Consider the following 20,815-nt stretch of genomic DNA (forward strand, 5'->3'; position numbering starts at 1 on the left):
GGGCTGGACCAGCCACAGGTGGAGCTCAGTAGGCTTGGGTTAGGGCCTCTGCCCATGGGGCGAAGACAGGGGCCTGTCCTTGTGCTCAGGTCTGAGGCCAGCCCGGGCTGCCCAGGTGCGGCGGTGAGAACCCACGGCCTGGGACCGTCCGCACACTCTCTCGTCAGCTCTGAGAAACGGATGAAAGCGTAGAGAATGACGGAATACGCACACGTGTCCACGTCCTGGAGGCCACCTGTGGCAGAGCAGCCGAGACTGTGCCCGGCCCACAGGCACGCCTGCAGCTCCTGTCTCGGCTCTCACCGGTTGGCCGGGTTTGCATTTCCTGTCCGTGTCTCCGCCCATGAAGGGGACCCGCATGTCTGAGAAACTCGGTGGGGCTTGGGCTGAGCTACCAGCGGGTGTCCGCGCCTCCCACACTCCGTCCGTTTGCCAATTGGAAAGCATGGACGAATGTGGACACGAGTGTGGGACGGTCCCCCTCCTGTGGACAGGGCTGTGGGTCAGTCAGTGGAGAAGCCCTAACCCTCCCCCAGACTGAAAACAGCCTCGTGGTCTCTTCTGCTGGTGTGGGGTGTGGCTTCCAACGCTGGGTGTGGCATTCGATTTGCATCTTGGGGGGGGTGTGTGTGGATGCACGGGGGTTCCTGACCATTCAGTGAGAGTAGAAAGGCTCAAGTCCCAGTTGGGGGGTGGGTAGGCGGCAGCAGGAGGAGGGGGCGAGGGCTTGCGTGGACACACCGCCCGGCGGTGTGGGGTGCAGTGTGGGATGGGCTTCAGAGGACGTCTGTCCTGGGACCCCCAAGTGCAGCCCTGCTCTCGCTGACTAATGTGCAGAGGGGAGCCGGGTCCCCTGGAGGGAGACCCTGCGGGCAGGCCTGCCTGAGCTGCCTTCATGACCCTTAACTTTAGAACAAGCCCTGGCCCCTGGCAGTGACTGACCTGCTTGTCCATGGATTTGGCTGTTGTGGACATTTATATGAGGCCTGTCCAGGTGGCGTCCCGCCATAAGTATGAAAGGTAGGAGCCTTTATCGAAGACGCAAGAGACACTGCTCACAGGACGACGACATCTCAGTCCCCTTCCAAGTAGGCATCTTGGGGCCTCGCACAGTTCTCCCAGTCTCCGACAGCTGCCCTCCGTATTTTCCTGAATCTCATCGACGGTCTGAGGTCTCCTCTCTCTCAAACGTGATCTTAGTTTTGGGAAAAGGCAGAAGTTGCAGAATGCCAGATCGGAGCTGTAGGGGTGCTGAGTCACCTGGGTGATTTGATGTTTTGCAAAAAACTCTGCACGAGACGTGATGCGTGAGTGGGCGTGTTGTGACCAAGCTGCCGATCACCATGTGCCCACGGCTGCGGCCTTCTGAGTCACCTGAATAGTTTTTGCAGAGGAATGTTCAAGCTCAATGCAAAACCTGATGCAGATCCGCTGCTCTCCTCACTCAGTCATTTTGAGTGTGGCAGCCACACAGTACACACGCTCCCTCACTGGTGCCTGACACCCCCACTGACGAGAGCAGTGGAGTCGTCGTGGCTCACGCATGTGCATTCCAGCCCACACTCCTCGGCTGCTGGTTACATCGGTGTCATGCCAGCCGTTCTGTGCAAACACGGGTGGACTTTTCCCCAACAGACCTTGTGAAAGTGGAGTGTGCAGTGTGGCCTGCGTCCGCTTTCCCTGGCACAGAGTTTGGAGGCCACGTGGCAGGTGGCAGCATGTCCGTCTTTTTAGGGGTAGAGGGCACCCTGTCATGTGGCCGGGCTGCTCTGTGTGTTCTTCCGTGCAGGGACTGTGAGGCATCCCCCTGCGTGGCCGCCATGCCCCTCGCGCCTGTGCCCGTGCCCTCATCTCAGGAAGAGCTGCCAGTTACTGTCTGAAGTGGCCCCACCCTGGGCACTGCAGCCAGGCGTGACTCACTGACCCTCCGGACTCTGCCGTCCAGAAGGTAGCTCCCACTCTTCAACAGCTACCTTAAAAACCCCAGTGAGGCCACAGCCTGCCCGTGCCAACTGTGCAGGTGACGGGCACGCCGTGGGCCCCTTGGCTCTGTGGAGGGACACCAGCCTGTGTCTGCCCAACCTCTGTCCACGTGGATGGCCGGCGTCAGAGTTCTGAGTGGGGACGAAGGTACGGCTCCCCTGTCACCCAGCCCGTCACAGGCGAGGCATCAGCTGCAACTTTGCTGCTGATACAGGGGAAACGCACTCGTTCCCGAACAGTGTTTGAAGTTGGTCCTGTGGTGACGTGGAGCTGGGTTTCTCTGGGTGCAGCCTGGTGCCGACAGCACCCCAACAAGCAGACGGCACAGCTCTGATGATGGGACGCTGGCGGCTCTTGCCCCTGCCTGGAGCCCACAGCCTCGGGCTCACGCCCAGGACAGAATCACGCAGTGTGACACCGGAGGCCGGCCTCTGTCCCTCCACAGGACGCCTTGGAGAGCCAGGGGGGCTGGGCGTGTCACAGGTCCCTGGCTCTGCTCAGCAGCATCCCGTGGGTGTGTAGGCACCAGATGGGGGGGGGTCTGAATCCAGTTGCTCTGAGCGCATGGGTGTAGGAGTCCAGGCGGGTGTCCCTGTCCCTAGGGAGTGGTGCTGTGTGGCCACAGGGCCAGTGTGGCCTAAACTCATGAGCCTGGCCAGTGCAGCGCACTCGTCAGGGCATGCCTGGGTTTCGGGTTCCACCCCCTGGGGCACTCAGGGGAGGCAACTAATTGGTGTTTCTCATCCTCTGCCTTCTCTCTCTAAACTCAAAAAAGAAAATATTTAAAAAATTAAATCATGAGAAACTGAAACCGTGTTTCAGAGCAGCTTCTTGGGACCTGAATGTGCCCCCAACGCATATGCTCACGTACACACATACACACAAAACTGTCCTGCAGAACCCCACTCTGACGTGAAGGTGTTGGGAGGTGGGCCTGGGGGCGGTGGTGAGGTTGTGGGGGGACTGGTGCCTGTCCTGTGAGGACTCTGAGAATCTGCTGTCTGAGCCAGGGTGTCCCCACCCTGCCTCTAGAACCCAGGAAAGGGCTGTCATGTGGGAGCCCCTGGCGGGGGCGGCAGCCAGACCCACTGTGTTCCCAGCGGTGCTGGTGGCAGCACCCGCCACAGTCCGTCCTCAGGAGTGCCATGTGCTACGTGCATGACTGGTGTCTTCTTGGGGGAAGTGTCTGTTCTTTATGAAGATTTTTAGGGAAGGGGAGGGAGGGAGGGAGGAAGAGAGGGAGAGAACCATTCTGTGGCTGCCTCACACGCACCGCCTACTGGGTGCCTGGCCTGCAACCCAGGCATGTGCCCTGACTGGGAATTGAACCTACGAGCCTTTGGTTTGCAGACTAGTGATTGATCCACTGAGCTACACCAGCCAGGGTTGTTCTTCCCATTTTAAAATTGAGTTCGTTGTTTGCCTACTGCTGAGGTTTTTTTGTTTGAGATTTTATTTGTTTTTAGAGAGAAAGAAGGGTGGGAGAAAGGGAGAGAAATATCAATGTATGGTTGCCTCTCACCTGGCCCCCACCGGGGACCTGGTGCTACCCCAGGTCACACTGAGACCTGCAACCCACGCGGTCTGCGTTTGTCCAAGGTGTGAGGCACGTCTGGGTCCATTTCTGTGTTGCACATGGGTGGCCAGCTGCCCCGGCCCCACTCACTGAAATGAGTGTCTGCTGTGAGTGCAGCCGCCTCCCCTTCCTCCACACCCTCACCCGTGCTGCTGTGAACATTGGTCCGCCCTGTGGGTGTGCGATGCTGTGTCTCGGGCGTGGCTGGCACCACCGTCTTCACCGGCAGGGTCACAGTGGTGGCAGCTCCAGGTTTGCCCTCCTTTTCCGGAATCATTTCAGCTGTGTTTGTTCTGGGTGTGTGCACGTTTTATGAGTCGCCCTGCCTCTTCCTACGGCAGCCCCAAACCCTGCGGGCACTGCCCCTGGGACTGGGCAGGCCCCACAGGGCCCCTTTTGGGGGGGTGAGGCCTCTGTGCCAGGTCTCCCAGTCCTTGGATGGATGGATGGACTCAGACCCAGGACCCCGAGGTGCAAATGCACGTCCACCCTGTGTGTTTGCCATGGCCAGGCCCGCGCACCTCCGACTCTGACTGCCGTGAAAGGCCCCGGGTGCAGCCGTGTTTTCCTGGTGTTCGGGGCTTGGCAGCTCCGTGTCCCACACGTGCACTTCCTGTTTCTGGGAGGCCGCGGGGTTTTCCCTAGATTCAGGGGGGCTCTTTGCCTAAACAATCCTGCCCGCTGTGAAGGAGGCGGTGTTGCCCTGCACTCCAGCCCGGCTGCAGGGGGAGCACGCGGTGAGGGGGCGGCCCCGCCTCGCTCCCCTCTGGGGGCAGCTGCCCAGGCCTCCGGAGCCAGCTTGGACCTTCAGGTCCTTTGCTCCACGCCCCTATCTGCTGAATGTCCTTCCCAGCTGCTCTGGCCATGGAGCCACCACTCCTCCAGACGGCAGACTCCTCCAGTGTCCGGGCGAGGACTCGCGTCTGTGTCAGCACAGAGACTGGATGGTGTGCTGTGGCCAACCGTTTATTCAGGTCCTGAGCAGGCGGCTAGTGACATGCAGTTCGCCCGGGCCCACTCCAACAGGCGGACTCGCACCAGCGACCAGAGCGGGAGCCGGGGCTCCCAGGGCAGGGTCAGAGCACAGTGCGCTGACGTCCTAAGGCCCAGGCCAGGGGAAGGGGTGGGTGAAGAGTGAGTTCCCAGTGTCCTGTGTGCCCCAAGTCAGCCAGGTGGCCACCCAGCGCCCCAGTGCTAAGCATCAAGGCCATGGGAGGCGGCGTGCGTGTGCGAGCGTGGTGGGGGTCCGGCCGTCCACTCCGCACCGGACCCCCCTCCTGAGGCCCCCCCACGGTCTGGGCAGCAGTGTGGCTGTGGCAGAGCCACAGCGTCCAAAGAGTCCTCCTTCCTGGCTGGTCTCCTCAGGGCCTCTGGCTGGCGAACCAGGAGAAGAAGCTGCGTGGGCGCGGGGCCTGGTGGATGCGCACAGTGCGGGGCGAGCGCCAGGCTTTGATGGTGGCGTCGTCACTGGCGGTCAGCAACAGCTCCTGCTCCTGTGGGCTGAAGACCACCGAGTTGACCACGTCCTGATGCCGCAGCTTGGCCAGACAGATGTTGTAGTGGCGGTCCCAGATGTAGCCATGCCGGTCCTCGGCGCCACTGTGGGGCAGCCTGGGGTGAGCCCCTGGGGGCCACACTTGTTGCGGTCCCCGCCTCCCACCCCTGGCCATGCGCCCCCACCTGGCCACGAAGTCCCTGCTGACGTCCAGGAAGATGAAGAAGCACTCGTCGTTGGGCGTGTAGGCGCGGTGCGCACGCAGGGCCCGCTTCACCTCCCGCATGGTCTTCAGGTCGAACACCAGCAGGTCGATCTCCTCGGCGATGGGTGGCGGCTGCATGGGGTCAGCCACCACCGAGCCGCTGGGCCAGGCGCGGCTGTTCACATACAGGTACCTGGGGAGAGACACCCTGCTCGTGCGTGCGCCGTGGCCCTCAGACTCCCCAGCCCAGCACCGCACGCACCTGTGGTCCGGGGACAGGCCCATGCCCACGATGTGCCCCCGCACGTCGATGACGTGGTCCAGGGCATCGAAGAAGGCGTCGGAGCCCCGCCCCTCGCCCAGCACGGGCCCGGCCGTGGTCATCTGGTGCGGCAGGATGTGCTTGATGCCTGCGGAAGGGCCGCATGAGGGACCGCCCCCCCGACCTCCGAGGGACCGNCGGCCCCCCCCCCCCCCCCCCCCCCCGACGCCCGAGGGCCCGCTCTCTGGGGGCAGGACCGGGCTGGCCCCAGTGCCCGGGAGGACCGAGGACCGGCCCTGCCCACAGTTACCGATCTGGTGTGGCGAGTAGGTGAGGCAGCCCGTGGTGAAGATGAGGAGCTTGTCCAGGGCGCTGGCCGCACTGCACTCCGGGGGCTTGGTGCGGCCCTGGGCCAGGAGCTCCGCCACCTTGGTCTCCAGCGCGCGTTCCGCCAGCTGTGGCTGTGTCCTCCCGTCCAGGAGTCCGTCCAGGAGGTGCCGCCAGCCCTCCTTGGCCCGCGCTGGGGCCGGGCCAGCCGCCTCGTCCTCGTCCTCGTCATCACCACCCAGGTCAAAGACACGGCCGGGGGGCACCCCAGCGTCCAGCAAGAGGTCGGGGCTGTCAAAGCGACTGCAGTCTGCCACCATCACTGTGCGGATGGTGCTGGCATTGAGGTTCTGGATTTTAAACAACCGCTTCACCACGTTGATGTTCTCAGACTCGACATCCTGGGGGGAGGGAGCAGGTGGTGGGTGGCCCGCCGGGCCAGGGGGAGGGGGTCCCCACTGATGGATGCCCCCCCCCCGCACCTGGAAGGCGTTGTTGAGCCAGAGCACTGAGCAGGAGGTGACGTCCCCGATGCGATGCAGGTTCCCCGAGATCAGGCTGGTCTCCGTGAGCCAGCAGCCAAACACGTCGTAAGGCTTGTTGCGGACGCGGGACAGCAGCGTGAAGTTCTCTGCAGGGAGCAGACAGAGGGCTGCCAAAGGGAGGGGCGGGGCCTGGTGGAGGGCGGGCCCCTGGGGGAGGGGCCGAGGCCCAGAGCGAAGGCCCAGAGCGAAGGCCCCCTCCAACGCACCTAGGCTGATGACCGCGATCTCGCCTGAGGACGCGTTGTGGGGCCCCAGGAACACCCCCGAGGCCAGCAGCAGTGAGTCGTCCTGGTTGAACTGGGAGAACTGGGTGTAGCTCCAGTTGTAGGGTCGCATGTCCGCACTGTGCAGCAGCGAGATGAGCAGGTCGTTGTTCCAGATCTGCGCGCAGGCCCGGAGTGTGAGTGGCTCCCGGGCACCCCTCTGGCCCAAGCAGGTGCCCAGAAGCGCCATTGTGCCGGCTCCACGCTCCTGGCTGTCATCCTGCCCCACGGGTTGCCTCTTGCGCACCCCCTAACCCCCTACTAGGGACTTGGCTCAAAGCCCAGGCAGGTGCCCTGACTGGGAATCCAACCCGTAACCTTTTGGCTTCGGCACTCAGTCCACTGAGCCAGACCAGCCAGGACGCCGTTTGCAGTCTTGACCTCCCCCATCCAGCCCCATCCTGTGTGCTCCTGGCTGAGGTGCCTCTCCCCTGGCCTGGCCCTCTCTGGGGGGACATGCAGACTGGGCACCTCATCTCCAGCTTGACCCTCTCTTCCCACCTGGGTGGGCTGCCCGGCCTCAGGCCCTGCCCCAGGAGGCAGGGTGGGGACAGGCGCAGCCGCCCTCACCTTCACGGTGCAGTCCTTGGAGCAGGAGGCGAATCGGTAGCCCGAATGGGAGAAGCTGAGGTGCAGCACCTGGTCAGTGTGCTCCCGGAGCGTCTGCACCTCCACGCAGGGCACCGTGTCGTAGAGCCGCCTGAACTCCTCATACCAGGATGTGGCCGCTGCAAGGCATGTGGCGGGGGGGTTCTCACTGCCGGGGCCCCAACAGTGTGGGGGCCAACCTGCCCCTGGAGCCCACTAGTCACCACTCTGGCACCCCCAACCCCAGGGCAGCCCTGCCCACCCTTGGCTTCCTGCACTCCCCGGTGTGGCCTGGCTGTGCCCGTTTGGGGTGAGGACCTGGGGGTGGAGAGCAGCCTTGCCTCCCACCCAGCTGGCCCAGTGTGCACCAGGGCTGTGCACCAGGGCTGAGCGCCAGGGCTGACCTGGGTGTCGGGGCACATCGCGGGCCACCTGGTAGTAGCGGTAGAACTGCTCCCTCCAGAGGAACTCATCCCGGGACACGGCCTGCCACTGGCGGCACACCAGCCCCGCGGCCAGCACGTCCGCAGGGCGCAGGCTCAGGAAGATCTGGTAGACCAGGCTGTCGGGGAGCAGGGGTGTGTCCCCCTCATCCATCGTGACATTCTGCCCAGGCGGCCCTGAAACCCACGTACGGCTGCCTTAGCTGCCAGTCGGTCCAGGGAGGACACTGGCCCCTGAGCCGAGGAGAGGTGCCGAGCCCTGGGGGAGCGGAGGCATCCCAGGCCTGTCCTCCAGCCACACCTACTGCGCGGTTGGGCATTTTGCTAGACTGAGCTTGTGCGGACGGCCAGCGAGCACTGCCCACCCAGCCAAGGCGCCGACAGCTTCAAGCCTCCCTGGGTGGCCCTGCTCCTCGACCACAGGCTCCGGTGGCGCCCCCGGGAAGTCCCTGATTCCCTGGGACAGGCAGCTTCCGGTCAAGCAGCAGGCGCTTCTCGGCACCTCGGAGCCTGGTCCAGCCTGAGGGGCAGCATGGGGCGGGCCTCCGGGGACGCCAGACCCACCTTCACCCGCAAAGGTTCTAGTCCTTGGGGACAGGCCTCAGGTTAGGCCTTCTGACCTCCCCCGCACGTAGACGCAGGGGGGACATCTGGGTGCCAGGACTGGCGACCGCTCCGAAGCCAAGAAACGAAGCGCCCTCCTGTCCCTTTGACCTCTCCTCCCGATGCTTTGGAGCTGTCAGCTGGCGACAGAGGCTTCCTTACCAGGAGGGCTTTGGGGCCCGCCCCAGACGCCGCCAGGGGCACCAGCCGGCCCTCGGTCTCTGCCCGGTGGCCTCGGAGGGCCCTGCCAGGAGGCCTGCGGGCCAGCGCGGCCACCGCGCCCACCGCCACAGGAGCTGGGGGCGGGGCAGGGAACGCCCAGCGCCCCCTCCCACCTTCCTTCCGAGAAGCTGCCGGGGGCGAGGCCTGCGGGCTCATTCATTGGCTGAGGGTGCGGGGGTGAAGGGGGCTGGGAACCAGGGGCCAGGGTTCGGGAGCCGGTGACGACGCTCCCTGGGGCCGGGTAACGGCGCTCCCCGGGGCCGAGTGACGTCGTTCTCGGGGGCTGCGCGCACTCACCGCGGCCGCCTCCTTCCGGCTGCGCTACCCCCCGCCCCGGCGCCCTGCCCTGGCCTACAGGCCCGCTTCCCCCCGCCGCAGCGTTTCTAAGATGGAGCCGCCAGGCCGCCGCCACGAGCCCCGAGGCATCGATGCCTGCGGAGGGCCGAACGCCTCGCGTCAGCTGCGCCTGCGCGCCGGACCCTGTGGCTCGTCGGTGCTTTGTGCGCCTGCGTGCTCGGGCGCGCTGGGAAGAGCGCCCCTGGCGCCCCGGAGGAGCAGGGGCTGTGTGCCGGATTCCAAGCCTTTGCTTCCCGACCCGGCTCTGGGGCTCTGGTTCCGGGCCCTTAGCAGGTGGCTTCAGGGGCCCCGTGTTCTTCGCCCTGGGAATTACACCAGTTCCTGGCGCCAGGAGCTGCGGGCGGCTTGAGGGAGATAAATGTGCAAGGGGCTGAGTACCGGCCACAGTGGAAGTTCGTGGGGGCTCTCGGACAAATAGGCAGAGGTTAACTCCGCCTTTGTACACAAGGCATGGTGCCAGGGCCCTGCCGGGAAGTGCAGGGTCGAGGTCAGATGTCCAGGACCAGGCCAAGCCCATGCGGGGGATGGGGGGACCTGGCTCTGCGTTGGGGCTTGGGGAGAACAGCCTGGACCTCCTGGGCAGCACCGGGCAGTGGACTCCGACCCAACGCGTGGCCACCCTGCCCTTGGTTTCCCTCACTCTTGTTCCCGTCACTGCCTCCACCATGCTGCTTCCCAGGACTGGACTATTCTTCACTCTTGTTCTGGCTGCTGGCTTCCTGGGTCTGAGGGCTCGGAGACCTGCCCAGCCCCTGTCCCCCATCAGCGCCATCCCGCCCAAGGCTGACTTCTCCACTCAGCAGGTGGAGCAGGGCGCGATGGGGAGGCAGCGGCTCCCCCAGCCCCATAGGGGAATCAGGCCTGGGCAGCCCATCCTCCGAGCCCTTACACGGCTGGCCTCCAGTTCGCAGGGACTTGGTTCCTGGCCTCTGTGGCCTCCTCGTGTCGCTCCCTGCAGGAGCAGGGCCACCGGGCTGAGGCCACAACACTGCACGTGCATCCCCAAGGCACATCCATGGCCATCGACACGTTCCGAAAGCTGTGAGTGCAGCACAGTCCCTCGGCCCCACCCCAGCCCCATCCGCCGTGCTGCGCCTTCCCCGGGTTGGGTGTCCGAGCCCGCTGTGCCTCCCCCCACCCAGGGATGGCATCTGCTGGCAGGTGCGGCAGCTCTACAGAAGCTCGGGAGTCCCAGGCCGCTTCCTGCTCCAAGGTGAGGCCTGGCAGCAGGAGGGGGTGCCGGGTTGGTCGGGTAGGGCCGGGCCGACCTCACCTCCGGCCGGCTCTGCCCAGCTCGAGGTGCCAGAGGGGAGGTGCAGGTGGCGGTGGGGGAGACGGACTACAGCAGCTTTGCCATCCTGTACCTGGAGCGCGCGCGGCGGCTGTCGGTGAAGTTGTACGGTGGGTCCACACAGCGGCCCAGGCTCTGTGCTCTCTCGGCCCCATCCTTGGGGCCTGGGTGAGCCCTGGTGCACACAGAGGCCCTCCGCTCCCTCCCTCCTCAGGTAGTCCTGACCCTCTCCTGCTGACCAGGGTCCAGGGAGGTGCCCCCACAGATAGTCCCAGGTGAAGGGCCAGGAGGGGCAGGAGGGGCACTGGTCAGATGTGGTGGGGCGTGTGGCAGGCGCACAGGCCCTGTCCCCAGGGCACCCCGCCCAGCAGCACAGGGTGGGAGCTTGGCACCCCAGGAGCCCCGTGTCCCACAGCCCGCTCACTCCCCGTGGACGACTTGGTGGTGGACACATTTGAGCAGCGGGTCCAGCAGGCCAATCTGACCGAGGACCACATCTTGTATTTCCCCAAATATGGTGAGTAGCCCCTGTGGCCCACCTGCCCACCCACCCTCCCTGCAGGCCTTGGCCCAGCCACCCTAACCCCTGCCTGGCCCCCAGGTTTCTGTGAGGCCGCAGACCAGTTCCACATCCTGGATGGTGAGTGGGCGGCCAGCGGAGCTGGTTGGTATGCCCTGCACCCAAGGCTGCCCTGTGGGCTGAGTGCCGTCTCCATGCTACAGAGGTCGGCAGGCGAGGCCAGCAGCAGCCGATCGGCGGCACAGAGTGAAGACCCCCCACTGAGGCCTGCCCCCCCCCCTCACGCTGCGCCCCCCCCCACAGGTCCCTGGGGCGCTGCCCCCATTAAATGCCATCCTTCTTGGCTGGACTCCTTACTTCCTGGGCTGGGCCCAGCCTGGGGCCTCTGTACACTTGGTCCCCTCAGGTTGCCTCATGGGCACCTGGGGCTGCTCCCCAGGTGGTCGAGAGCCTAGCCCAGGGAGGCCATGTGGCAGGGGTCCCTGGACAGGGGCCGGGCTCTGGGTGAGCTGGCACCTGCCCTGGTGGGGCAGGAGGTGGGGCTGCCTGACGGCTGGCCAGACCAAGAGAACTGTGGTCGCTGGGAGGAGCCAACAGCAGCCTTGGAGGGGATGCATGGACCCAATGGGTGGGAACCAGGCCTGACCCTACAGACTGGAATCCTGGGGAGGGCACAGATGGGTAGGGCCGCTGGGAGGATGGCATGGCAGGGGACTCAGCTCCCTGGACTTCAAGGTACAAGGACATAAGAGACCGTAGTCCCCCCCCACTCCCATGGGCCCCAAGACCCACAGGTCAAGCGCATTGCCTGGATGGAAACTCAGAGCAGTCGTGCCCCCCCAGCCCCGCCCCCTGTGACTCCAGCATGGAAAGTTAGGGCTTTCGTCCCAGGGGGAGAGGCAGGGCTGCTCACAGATCCCCGCCCCCCCCTCCAGGGCTTCTGGAGAAAGAAGGCTGTTCCTGGAGTGACCAAGGGGTGGCGCCAGAGGCCCTCCCAAGTGACCACAGGGCTGAGGCCACACCACAGGACGCTTCCCCTCTGTCTGACCTCAGGGCCCAGGGCCAGGCAGGACCCATGGGGACAGGGCGGGGTGGGGGGAGCTGAGGGATGGGGGCAGGGCTTGGAGAGCTACTGCTGCGGGGGTAGGTCGAGTTCCCACAGAGACACGTGCTGAGCCCTCATCCAGTTTTCAGACATGGAGGTGGACGCTTTGTAGCTCTAGCCAGACCACTGCTGCGTGAGCATCTTTAGTCGTTTGCTTAGCGGGGAGGCCTGGGCTGTGTGGGCCAGGGCAGCAGGGGCCCCCCTCTGACTCCCTGCCGTCTCTCCAGAGCCCCCTGTGGATGAGGAAGCACAGGGAAGAGGGCATCACCTGGCAAGGCCAAGTGTGTCCCAGCCTGTCCCCAGATCACAGAGGCATCTGCACCCAGAGGGTGGGGCTCTTGCCCTTCAAGGGGTGGGCGGGAGCTGCCCCCCAGCTCCCATGGAAGTGAAACAGGGTGGCTCCTTGGGACCCTAGGGGAGAAGAGCCACAATGGGGGATGTCCCCATTCACTCACCGTGGGTCAGTCTCCTGGAACACACTGCTGACCGGTGGGCACAGCGAGCTCCGGGAATGGGGACAGCGCCCCGTGGGTTTGCCCCTCCAGATCCCCAACCTGGCGCCTGCCCTGGGACGTGCAGATGACCCAAAGGGGCCTTGGCAGTGGGAACCCTCCCGGAAAGGGAAAGGCCCTGGAGGGGGGTCCACACCTTCCATGGGGAGACTGAGGACTGGCACAGAATGGAGCCCTGAAGCCCCTCGGCTTTGGGGGCCAGGGCTCTCCGTGTGGCCTGGCTGGGGCTCCAGCTCAGGACAAGCTGCCCAAGGCCTAGGGCGCACGCAGGGAGGAGGCCGCCCAGGACAGGGAGCTTGCAGGTCAGGGACGCACTCTTCCTGCCTGTTTGGGAGTCCAGCACCCCCACACTTGGCCTCCCAGGGGCAGGGAGGGGCTTCCTTCCTGGTCCCTCCCTCCAGGGGCAGCTGGGTGCTGGGCCAGGCTGCAATCCAGAGCCCGCCTGTGGCCTCCCCCGCCCCTGTGTGCTGGTGCCCACACCAGTGGGGCCTGGCGTCCCCCACCTCTGTTCTCCCTTTGGGCAAGGGTCCCCACATGTTGCCTCTCCCACCCCTCACCTGGACTCCATGACTGCGGGCCCACCTCCCTGTTCGACACGCACCTTGGGTTTGGGGCTATGTGGAGCGGCGTGGGTGCTGGTGGGCCCGGGCTCCACACTGTGTTCCTGCAGCGAGAACACTATGACCCCGACCCGTGGGACCAAGAAAGGACACGTTCCCTGCCTGGGGCATGCTGCCTCCCTCCATGCAGCTGGGCAGAAGCTGTGGGCCTGGTGCTCGCTCAGAAGGGGGACCGTGGGGGTGCAGAGTGGGAGGCGGGTCTTGGGGATTGATCAGAAGGCAAAGACCAGGAACCTAGTCGGTGTCCCTTCCTCCATTCTCTGGCCACCTACCCCAGGCAGGGACCCAGTTGCCCCCTCCTTGGTGTGCAAGGTCTGAAGAAGGCCCTGCCCTGTGCAGCCCACCCCTAGCCCCTGCACCCGGTGTCCCTTCTGCCAGTCCCGAGCAGGAAGGCGGGGCTGTCACACCCCAGGGCGGGCACTGCAGGGAAGGGGGCCCATAAAGAGGTGAGTTGAGTCAGCGTGGTGCAGAGTGGCGGGGATGGGGCCGCTGGGTGCACTGTGTGTGGTGCTCACCCTGCTGGGAGCCCTGAAGGGCCAGTCCTGGAGGCTCCCGAGGGTTGGCGCCCAGGTCTTGAAGAGCTTCCAGGACGACCAGGTGTGGGGGGCTGGGCGGGAGGGGAGGCAGAGAGGCAGGGACCTGGCCGGGCTCTCAGACACCCCCACCAAGGAGACCCTTGATCTCCCTCAGAGTCCAGGCTTCTGGGTTGGCAGTGCCTCCTGGGCTCCCCCACAACCGTCCCCGTGGGGAGCCCATCTCAGTCTCTGCACACACATAGACCCTGACCCTGTCAGGCCAGGGCCACCCATCCCCCCTGGACCCAGGGCAGCCTCCAGGTCCCAGCATCAGCGACGCAGGAGCCAGGCCCTGGGAGGGCTTCTGGGCACCCTGGGCTCTGCCCGCCTGTCCCCCTGTAGTTCCAGGGGCAGTGGTTCGTCCTTGGCCTGGCAGGCAGCACTCACAGCAAGGCGGACAGGTCCCTCCTGAGCCCGTTTACAGCCTCGTTTGAGCGAAGTGGGAAGCGCCGCCTCCAAGTGTCCTATGCCATGACTCGGTGAGTGAGGCCCCGACCTGCGCCCCAGAAGCTGATGGCTCCGTGATGCCGGGGCGCATTCTCCACGTTCTTCCCAGGCCACCTCCTGATGCCATCACAGCACAGCCTGCCAGGACCTCAGCTGGCTCTGGGTCGTGCAGCAAAAGAAGGGAGGCATTCACTGGAACGTGGACTCAGCCCACAGGCCTATGGCTTTCAGGTTCAGCTGGATCCAGGAGCCCAGATATTGTGCTCGGGTCTTGGCGTGCCTCTCCGCCCCCCTGAGCCCCACCTGCCCCAGGCTTGTGCGCAGGCTGCCTCTCATCTCACAGGATAAGACAGTGGCCTAAGGTGTCATCTTTCTCAGGGTCCCAATTCTAGGAACAGAGAGCACCCAGGCCAGCTTGGCAATGGCCCTGATTGGTCTTCTTGAGTCATGTGCTCCTGGACCAGTCATTGTGTCCTGAGTGGCAGGCACTGTGGTTGGTCTGCCCAGGTCAAATGCCTGCCCCCTAGCGGGGTTAGGCGGCCCCCAGACCTCTGGTCAGGGCTCCAGGGAACACAGCGTAGGAGCCTGAGCAAGGCAGGTCTGTCATCTGGCTGTCCCCTGGAGACTAGGACAGTCTGGCCCCAGAGGGGCCACACCCAGCTGCTGCTGCAGTTCTCCCTGGAGCGCGGCCACCCACTCACCCTCGGAGCCACCTGCACAGCTCGGCCTCCCCGGGCACCCGCCCTGCCCAGTGGGCTCTGGCTGGAGGCTGATTGATTGGAGGGGCCCAGTGCAAATGCCTCCCACGAAGCCCTCTGGGTGCCCTCTCCCCCACTCCCGGCCTGCAGGCCAGACATGTGCTGCTTCTCAAAGCATGCAGCGGTTGCCCGCGGGTGCCCTGCGCTGCTGGCCGGGCCCCAAGGCCAGAGCAGGTGCAGGGGCATCACAGGCCCAGTGCAGCACCTGGCCTCCCTCTGGCCACTTTCCCGCGAGACCCTCGGGGGGCGAGCTTTTCCTCATCCCTGCGCACCCTGCTCCAGGCCAGGGGGTGGGCTGGGCAGAGGCTGCGAAGGGGTCGGCCATGCCAACAGGCGGTGGGGCTTGCAGGTCACTGCTCTGGGCGCAGGCAGCCTCAGGGGGCACTGCGTGGACACACCCTTCTCCGGGGAGGACAGCCGGGCCCCCAGCCTCCTGAATTCTCCTTGGGGGGCCCACCTTGGGGCCAAGGAGGGCAGCAGCCTGGCCGGGTTCCAGAGCCGCCTCCTCTGTCCGACCCACCCTGCACTGCCCACTCCGGCATAGGGGCCCGCGCTGCATCACCTGGTCTTACCTGCTGACTCCCATGGCCCAGCCTGGGCAGTTCTCAGTGGACAACAGTAGGGGTGAGATGAGGGGAGGCCGGGGGCTGGCATGGGGGCCACCGGGGGTAGGGCCCTTGACCGGCTGCGCCCCCTCAGATCCCGGGGCCTTGGCTGAGGAGCTGCAGGTGCATGACACCGACTACACCACCTTCGCCCTGATGGTCTCCAGGAGGCCGTCCGGTGGCCAGAGCATCCTCAGGGTCTACCTGCTGTGTGAGCCCCGCCTCCCTGCAGCTGCGCTTGGGTGGGCGGGGCTGGAGGGGGGAGGCGGCTCAGGGCTTCTGGGCCCAGGTCACACCAGATGGGGGTGCCCACCACGAAGGGCCATGCCGTGTTCTTGGACTCCAGGCAGAATGTGGGCAATTGAGGTCAAGGAGCTGGACAGATTTGTTTGCCTGCTCACAGCCCAGGGCCTCTCGGAGGACAACATCGTCTTTCCAGACTTAGCAGGTGATGCTCCCTGGGGGGCGGGGCACCTGCCTGTGGGTGGCGGGAGCCCCGTGGGTGTGTGTGGCCTACAGTTGGGGTCCACGTGGCAGGGGGCTGGGAGCCACAGAGGGTTCAGCCTGAGCTCAAACTGAGGGGTCTCATGGCTCCATGGTGTCTGCCTCCACCTGGGTCACACCTGCCTACTCACCCACCTGCACACTCACCTGCTCACCCACCTGCATGCCCACTTGCACACCTGCCTGCACCTGCATTGAGTCAGGGGGCTCATGGAGCTTCCTGAGGACCAGGTCTGGGGGAGAGCAGCACCGGGGGTGGTTCCCTCAGCCCTTGGCCTCCTGCCCCAGCCACCCCCCCCCCGCAGCCGCTGCAGGCCCCCTTCCTCCCTGCCTCCACCCACAACCCCTCAGGAAGTTGAGTGTCTCCCTCGCCTGCTCTGGCTCCGGGCCCTGCCCCTGCCTCTGCCTCTCTGCCCTGCTTCCTGAGCCCCGGTCACCCCCGTCAGACTGGGCACCTCATCAGAGGACATGCTGAAGGACGGAGAGGCCCCAGCCAGCCCAGTCCCTGCCCAGCACCTGCCCTCAGCGGGGGCCACAGTCCCACCCACCGTGACCTCAGTGGCTGTGGATCGTTCCCTCCCGGCATGGCCTGGGCCCTGAGAGCAGCAGGGGACACTCCTCTCCTGTGAGGACCGCCGTCAGAGGCCCCACGGCGCCTCCTGGCCCCGCCTTGAGGATTAAATAAGTTCTTTGTCTCAGCACCTCCTCTGCGTTGGGTGGTCAGCGCGCGCTGTCTCTGCAACCACCGTAACCACCTCTGTCCGCCCCCGTGTTCTGGGGCCCAGCTCAGCAAGCACCACCCTCTCCCGGACGGCCCATCTGCCCACACAGACACTCGGTCCGCACGAGGCCCCACTGCCACCCCTGCCCCAGCCCCACCGTGGACTCCCTGTCTCTGCCGGTCTGCCTCCTGCAGGGACTGCGTGTGAGCGGGGCCTCACAGGACTGTCCCCCTGTGACTGGCTTCTCGCCCCCAGCACCGTGTCCTCCAGGCCCGTGCGTGTGGCCTGTGCCAGGGCGCCTTCCTCTTGACGGCCGAGTGATACCCCACCGTGCCTGTGAGCCCCCCTCTGCCTGCGGGCGCCGGGCTGCTCGGCCATCGGGCCGTGGGCAGCCAGGCCGCTGTATGCCACCCCCTCTCTCAGGGCCTGCTTTGCTTTCCTGTTCTTGCCACGGTTGGCGGTGGAGGTGGGGCCGCCCTGGGCCGCCTACTGCTGAGCACAGGTCAGCGCATCTGACGCCCTCCAGCCGGGCGTGACCCGCAGCGTTTGTGCCCTCTGTCTGGATTCTGGGCGGTGGTCACGCCAAGGAGGGGTGCCGGCGGCGTTGGCCCCACATCTCGCCTCGTTGCCCCTCAGCCCTCCTGGGTGGCCCGTCCACAGGCACCGTTCTCTCCGGGGACTAGTGCCTTGAGCACCAGTTCCAAGTGTGAGCCGGTGGTGACGAACGCCTCCTGGTGTTACTTCCCAAACAAAGGCCTCCTTTAGCCTCCATCTCCGAAACGTGAGCTCTTCTGAAGCCCATTTGAGAAGCACTGAGGGGGTGCGGTCCCACAGGGCAGCCTCAGGCAGCTGCACAAACACGCTGGTCAGAGAGGCGGCCGCCGCCCCCCGGCTCTGGGGGCCCATCTGCAGGCAGGCTCTAATTCCTGTCACCACAGAGGGGCTTGGCCTGATTTGGAAGCACACAGCGTGTTGCCCAAGGCCCCTACTCCCTCGGCCGGGGTCAAGGGACTGGCCGGCTGCCCACTCTGGGCACAGCCTCCAGCCAGGAGCGGGTTTGGGCTGGACAGACAGACCTGAGTCCAGTGGGGTTCTCCACTTCCTGCCGGCCCGACGGGGCCGGGGCACCTACCCAGGCGCTGGGGTTGGGCGAAGCCTCCGGGGCTGTGCTTGGCTCGGGGAAGGGGCCCCCACCCAGATGCCTGCCTCTGCAGGCCCTCTGACCTGGGGGGAGGCTGGAGGGGGGCCGGCCCTGGGAGGGTGGAGAGGCCCAGCACCAGTCTGGCTGGCAGGCCGCCCCCAGGGTGCCGGGGGGGCAATGCTGCACAGGGGCCGTCCGGGGGCTGGCCACCCACCGCTGACAGCTGACACAGGACCAGGATGCGTCAGGGCTCCCTCTCCAGGCCTCCACCACAGGATCCCCGGGTGGGTTGGAAATGGGGAGGGGCCCAGAGGGGGGCAGTTGGGGGCACTGGCCACATGGGACCAGCCCAGGGACCTAGGAGGCTGACTGACCACCCCCTTCCTGAGGGAGGAAGCTGCAGTCTCCTAGGTGGACGGAGCGGGGGGTGGGGGTTGGCTTACGGTCTCCACTGTGGGCACAGGCACAGGCTCACATGCACACGCGCACATGCAGGCACACAAACACGGGCACACACACAAACGCTGACACAGGCGCACACGGGTATGTGCACCCCCACGCCTCTGCCCGGTGGCACACTGTCTCTTTTGTGCTGAAGCCCTGTGGCGGCTGGGCCGCGGAGGGAGCTCCGGCAGAGGGAGGGCTGTTTGTGTGGAAGGAAACTATCTTGTTTCTTAGGTTTGTGCGGTTGACTGGGGGCCGGGTTTTTCCACCACCCTGTCAGTTGCCAGGACTCTGAGTCCCTGGACGGCAGGGTCCTCCGATGCCACTGGGCACTTCAGCCAGGTCTGTGGCTCTGTCGCGTCGGGAGGGCTGGGCTGAGTGGCACAAGCTGCCCCAGGGCCGGCAGGGGAGGCTGGCAGAAAGCCAGGCGCTGTTCCTGGAAGCAGACCCTGCTCTGGGCGGCCGCTGGCCTTGTTTCCAGTCGCCCCCGACACCCACCTCCGTCTGCAGCTCAGGGCTCCGGGGCCTGCGGCCCTCTGTGTCCCCTGGTCCTGCGACGGCCATGCCCATGGCTCCCCTTGCCCCCTCACTGGCCTGGTCCTTCCCCGGGAGGAGTGGACAGGGCGGCTGCCAGTGCCGGGATGGAAGGCCCCTTCTGAGTCATCCCTGGCCAAATCTTGGAGCCACTCGGTGAATCCCCCACATCACCACCTGGCGACGCTCTTCTCCTGTGTCTGGCCCGGCCTGGGCAGGACGGCTGCTCAAGGCCGTCGGCTCATTGCCAGGTGCCCACACCATCTTTTCCCAAATCTCTCCAGCTACCAGCCGGCCCAGATCCGAGCCTGCTACCCCCTCCCACAATGCTCAGAGGCCAGGTGGAGAGCTGTCCCAGGAAAAGCCTGGCTCCTGCCCCACCTCTGGCCCGGGGGCAACGGGGCTGTGGGCGGCCTGGAGCAGTCAGCCACCGGACAGTGGACAGGGAATGACCTCCAGGCTCCAGGACCAGACCTGCCCTTTCTCTCTGGAGAGGGGAACTGGCACCCCCTGGCGCCACCCTTGTCCCTGTCACATGGACAATGTTCAGGGATTCAGGAGGGGCCGCCGAGGACCAGATGGCAGTGGGGAGGGTGCAGGTGAGGGGGTCGCAGGTGGGGTGGGGGCTTGGGGACTCCCTGCTGGACATGCCTGAGCCCTGACTGTGAGCAGGCAGCAGGGCCACTCTGGGTAGGGACGGCCACTCCAGCTTCCTTGGTGGCTAGTCCTGGCCATGCACCAAAGTGACTTCCTAGAAGTGGCTCGTCTTGAAAGCCTTCTGTCCTTGGTGCTGGTGGGGACCGATGGGCACACCAGAGGCCCCGTGCAGCCACCACCTTCGGGCTTCCTTGTCAAAGAGAGACGTCTGGCCACGGGAAACAGGAGGCTGAGAACCTGTCCCAGCCTGGAGCGGTGCGGGGGACGAGCCGCCCTGTGGGTCCTGGGCGGGGCCCTGGGCAAGGAAAGGGCTTGGATAAAAGGCGAGGCAGTCAGTGAGGTGTGGCATTCAGCTGACACATGGCAACACCCAGTCATTCGTGTGGCAGGTGAGCCAGGCCCGGGGGACACTCACTGACCGCAGCGGAGTGTGGCTCAGCCACCAGGGTGAAGTCTCACCATCTGTGACAGCGTGCAGGGACCCTGTGTCAGATGGAGAAGGACAGACACCTTGCGGCCCCACCTCCTGGCAGGACCTAAGAAACCAACCGAATGCACAATGGCACACAGACAGACTCACAGACGCAGAGGATGGGGGCCTCCAGGCACTGGGCGGAAAGCGAGGGGACTGGGAAGCATACGGTGGCAGGTGCAGAACAGCCACAGGGACGTGGCCACCACGCAGGGAGCACAGTCGATGGGATTGTGGTGGCAGCATGCGGTGACAGGCAGGAGTGTCCTGAGGACTCTAAACTGACACAAAATTGTAACATCAACTGTAAATGAAAATAAAATTTAAAGATAATAGTAATAGGGGAGCCCAGGTTGGTGTGGCTCAGTGGGTTGGGTGCTGTCCCCGGAACCATAAGGTCACCAGTTTCATTCCCTGTCCCACTGTGTGCCTGGGTTGCGGGCCAGGTCCCCAGTAGGGGGCGCACGAGAGGCAACCACGCATTGATGTTTCTCTCCCTCTCTGTCTCCCTTCCCCTCTCTAAAAATAAAAATAAACAAAATCTAAAAAATGAATAATTTTTAAAGAAATTAGTAATAGGCTCAGTGGATTGAGCGCGGGCCTGCGAACCACACTATAACGGTTCGATTCCCAGTCGGGGCACAGGCCTGGGTTGCAGGCCAGTTCCCAGCAGGGGACTCACGAGAGGCAACCATACATCGATGTTTCTCTCCTTCTCTCTTCTTTCCTCTCTAAAGATAAATAAATAAAATCTTAAAAAAAAAAAGAAATTAGTAATAGGGCCACCGGGTTTCCTAAGACCTCGGGTTGGAGGCAGGGCAGGCACCAGGGGGCAGAGGCCCTGCAAACAGGCCCCAGGCCCGGCCCCTGCCCCTCTTGGTCTCCCTCTTTCTGTGGGGGCTGTCTCCCAGGTCCTGTCCCCCTCCTCTGTTCCCCACCCACTCTCCAGTGGGCTGGCCGGCCTCCTCTCCTGCTGAAGGTGCGCACCCCTCGGGAGCCTGGCCTGGCCCTGGCTGACCCTGCCCTCACTGCCCTGTCC

The 20,815-nt window shown here is 65.1% G+C and overlaps 3 protein-coding genes and 1 long non-coding RNA gene across 7 annotated transcripts; 2 read left to right on the plus strand and 2 right to left on the minus strand.

The window, feature by feature from the left end:
* Positions 1-4,509: 4,509 nt before the first annotated feature.
* On the minus strand, positions 4,510-9,320 carry FBXW5 (F-box and WD repeat domain containing 5). 3 transcript variants are annotated; one of them, XM_037036554.1, is made up of 9 exons: positions 8,810-9,320; positions 7,649-7,864; positions 7,227-7,384; positions 6,600-6,774; positions 6,331-6,479; positions 5,832-6,249; positions 5,522-5,669; positions 5,240-5,452; positions 4,510-5,158 (listed from the first exon to the last, which is right to left on the minus strand). In XM_037036554.1, the coding sequence occupies exons 2-9, from the start codon at positions 7,839-7,841 to the stop codon at positions 4,921-4,923; spliced, it is 1,692 nt and encodes a 563-aa protein (XP_036892449.1). In that variant the 5' UTR covers positions 7,842-7,864; positions 8,810-9,320; the 3' UTR covers positions 4,510-4,920. The 3 variants fall into 3 exon arrangements, with proteins under 3 accessions (XP_036892449.1, XP_036892448.1, XP_036892447.1); XM_037036553.1 differs by lacking the exon at positions 8,810-9,320 and adding an exon at positions 8,453-8,580; XM_037036552.1 differs by lacking the exon at positions 8,810-9,320 and adding an exon at positions 8,252-8,580.
* A 58-nt stretch (positions 9,321-9,378) lies between these two features.
* On the plus strand, positions 9,379-11,025 carry C8G (complement C8 gamma chain). The gene is made up of 7 exons (XM_037036555.1): positions 9,379-9,672; positions 9,774-9,910; positions 10,012-10,082; positions 10,163-10,270; positions 10,576-10,677; positions 10,762-10,800; positions 10,884-11,025. The coding sequence occupies exons 1-7, from the start codon at positions 9,385-9,387 to the stop codon at positions 10,928-10,930; spliced, it is 792 nt and encodes a 263-aa protein (XP_036892450.1). The 5' UTR covers positions 9,379-9,384; the 3' UTR covers positions 10,931-11,025.
* Positions 11,026-11,860: 835 nt separating this feature from the next.
* Positions 11,861-13,494, minus strand: LOC118980157 (uncharacterized). Its single transcript, XR_005065060.1, has 3 exons — positions 13,433-13,494; positions 12,899-12,961; positions 11,861-12,018 (listed from the first exon to the last, which is right to left on the minus strand). It is a non-coding gene; the product is annotated as an uncharacterized LOC118980157 (long non-coding RNA).
* On the plus strand, positions 13,021-16,329 carry LCN12 (lipocalin 12). Of its 2 annotated transcripts, XM_037036604.1 has the most exons (6): positions 13,021-13,514; positions 13,835-13,971; positions 15,242-15,321; positions 15,397-15,513; positions 15,649-15,750; positions 16,253-16,329. In XM_037036604.1, the coding sequence occupies exons 1-6, from the start codon at positions 13,398-13,400 to the stop codon at positions 16,279-16,281; spliced, it is 582 nt and encodes a 193-aa protein (XP_036892499.1). In that variant the 5' UTR covers positions 13,021-13,397; the 3' UTR covers positions 16,282-16,329. The 2 variants fall into 2 exon arrangements, with proteins under 2 accessions (XP_036892499.1, XP_036892498.1); XM_037036603.1 differs by having other exon boundaries at positions 15,242-15,513.
* Positions 16,330-20,815: the final 4,486 nt, after the last annotated feature.

The sequence above is a fragment of the Sturnira hondurensis genome, unplaced genomic scaffold (assembly GCF_014824575.4).
Source record: "Sturnira hondurensis isolate 20B ecotype Veracruz unplaced genomic scaffold, ASM1482457v3 Scaffold0022908, whole genome shotgun sequence".
Lineage (NCBI taxonomy): Eukaryota > Metazoa > Chordata > Mammalia > Chiroptera > Phyllostomidae > Sturnira > Sturnira hondurensis.

What these genes read in the sequence shown, in the direction of transcription:
- FBXW5 (XM_037036554.1), bottom strand. Translation starts at nt 7,841, where the DNA reads ATGGATGAGGGGGACACACCCCTGCTCCCCGACAGCCTGGTCTACCAG. An exon ending in GATCGCGGTCATCAGCCTAG is followed by an intron (nt 6,480 to 6,599) that starts GTGCGTTGGAGG and finishes TGCTCCCTGCAG; the next exon opens with AGAACTTCACGCTGCTGTCC. An exon ending in GGCTCAACAACGCCTTCCAG is followed by an intron (nt 6,250 to 6,330) that starts GTGCGGGGGGGG and finishes CCCTCCCCCCAG; the next exon opens with GATGTCGAGTCTGAGAACAT.
- LCN12 (XM_037036603.1), top strand. Translation starts at nt 13,398, where the DNA reads ATGGGGCCGCTGGGTGCACTGTGTGTGGTGCTCACCCTGCTGGGAGCC. An exon ending in GTGTCCTATGCCATGACTCG is followed by an intron (nt 13,972 to 15,241) that starts GTGAGTGAGGCC and finishes ACTCCGGCATAG; the next exon opens with GGGCCCGCGCTGCATCACCT. An exon ending in CGTCTTTCCAGACTTAGCAG is followed by an intron (nt 15,751 to 16,252) that starts GTGATGCTCCCT and finishes CACCCCCGTCAG; the next exon opens with ACTGGGCACCTCATCAGAGG.
- C8G (XM_037036555.1), top strand. Translation starts at nt 9,385, where the DNA reads ATGCGGGGGATGGGGGGACCTGGCTCTGCGTTGGGGCTTGGGGAGAAC. An exon ending in CTGACTTCTCCACTCAGCAG is followed by an intron (nt 9,673 to 9,773) that starts GTGGAGCAGGGC and finishes GCTGGCCTCCAG; the next exon opens with TTCGCAGGGACTTGGTTCCT. An exon ending in GCTGTCGGTGAAGTTGTACG is followed by an intron (nt 10,271 to 10,575) that starts GTGGGTCCACAC and finishes CGTGTCCCACAG; the next exon opens with CCCGCTCACTCCCCGTGGAC.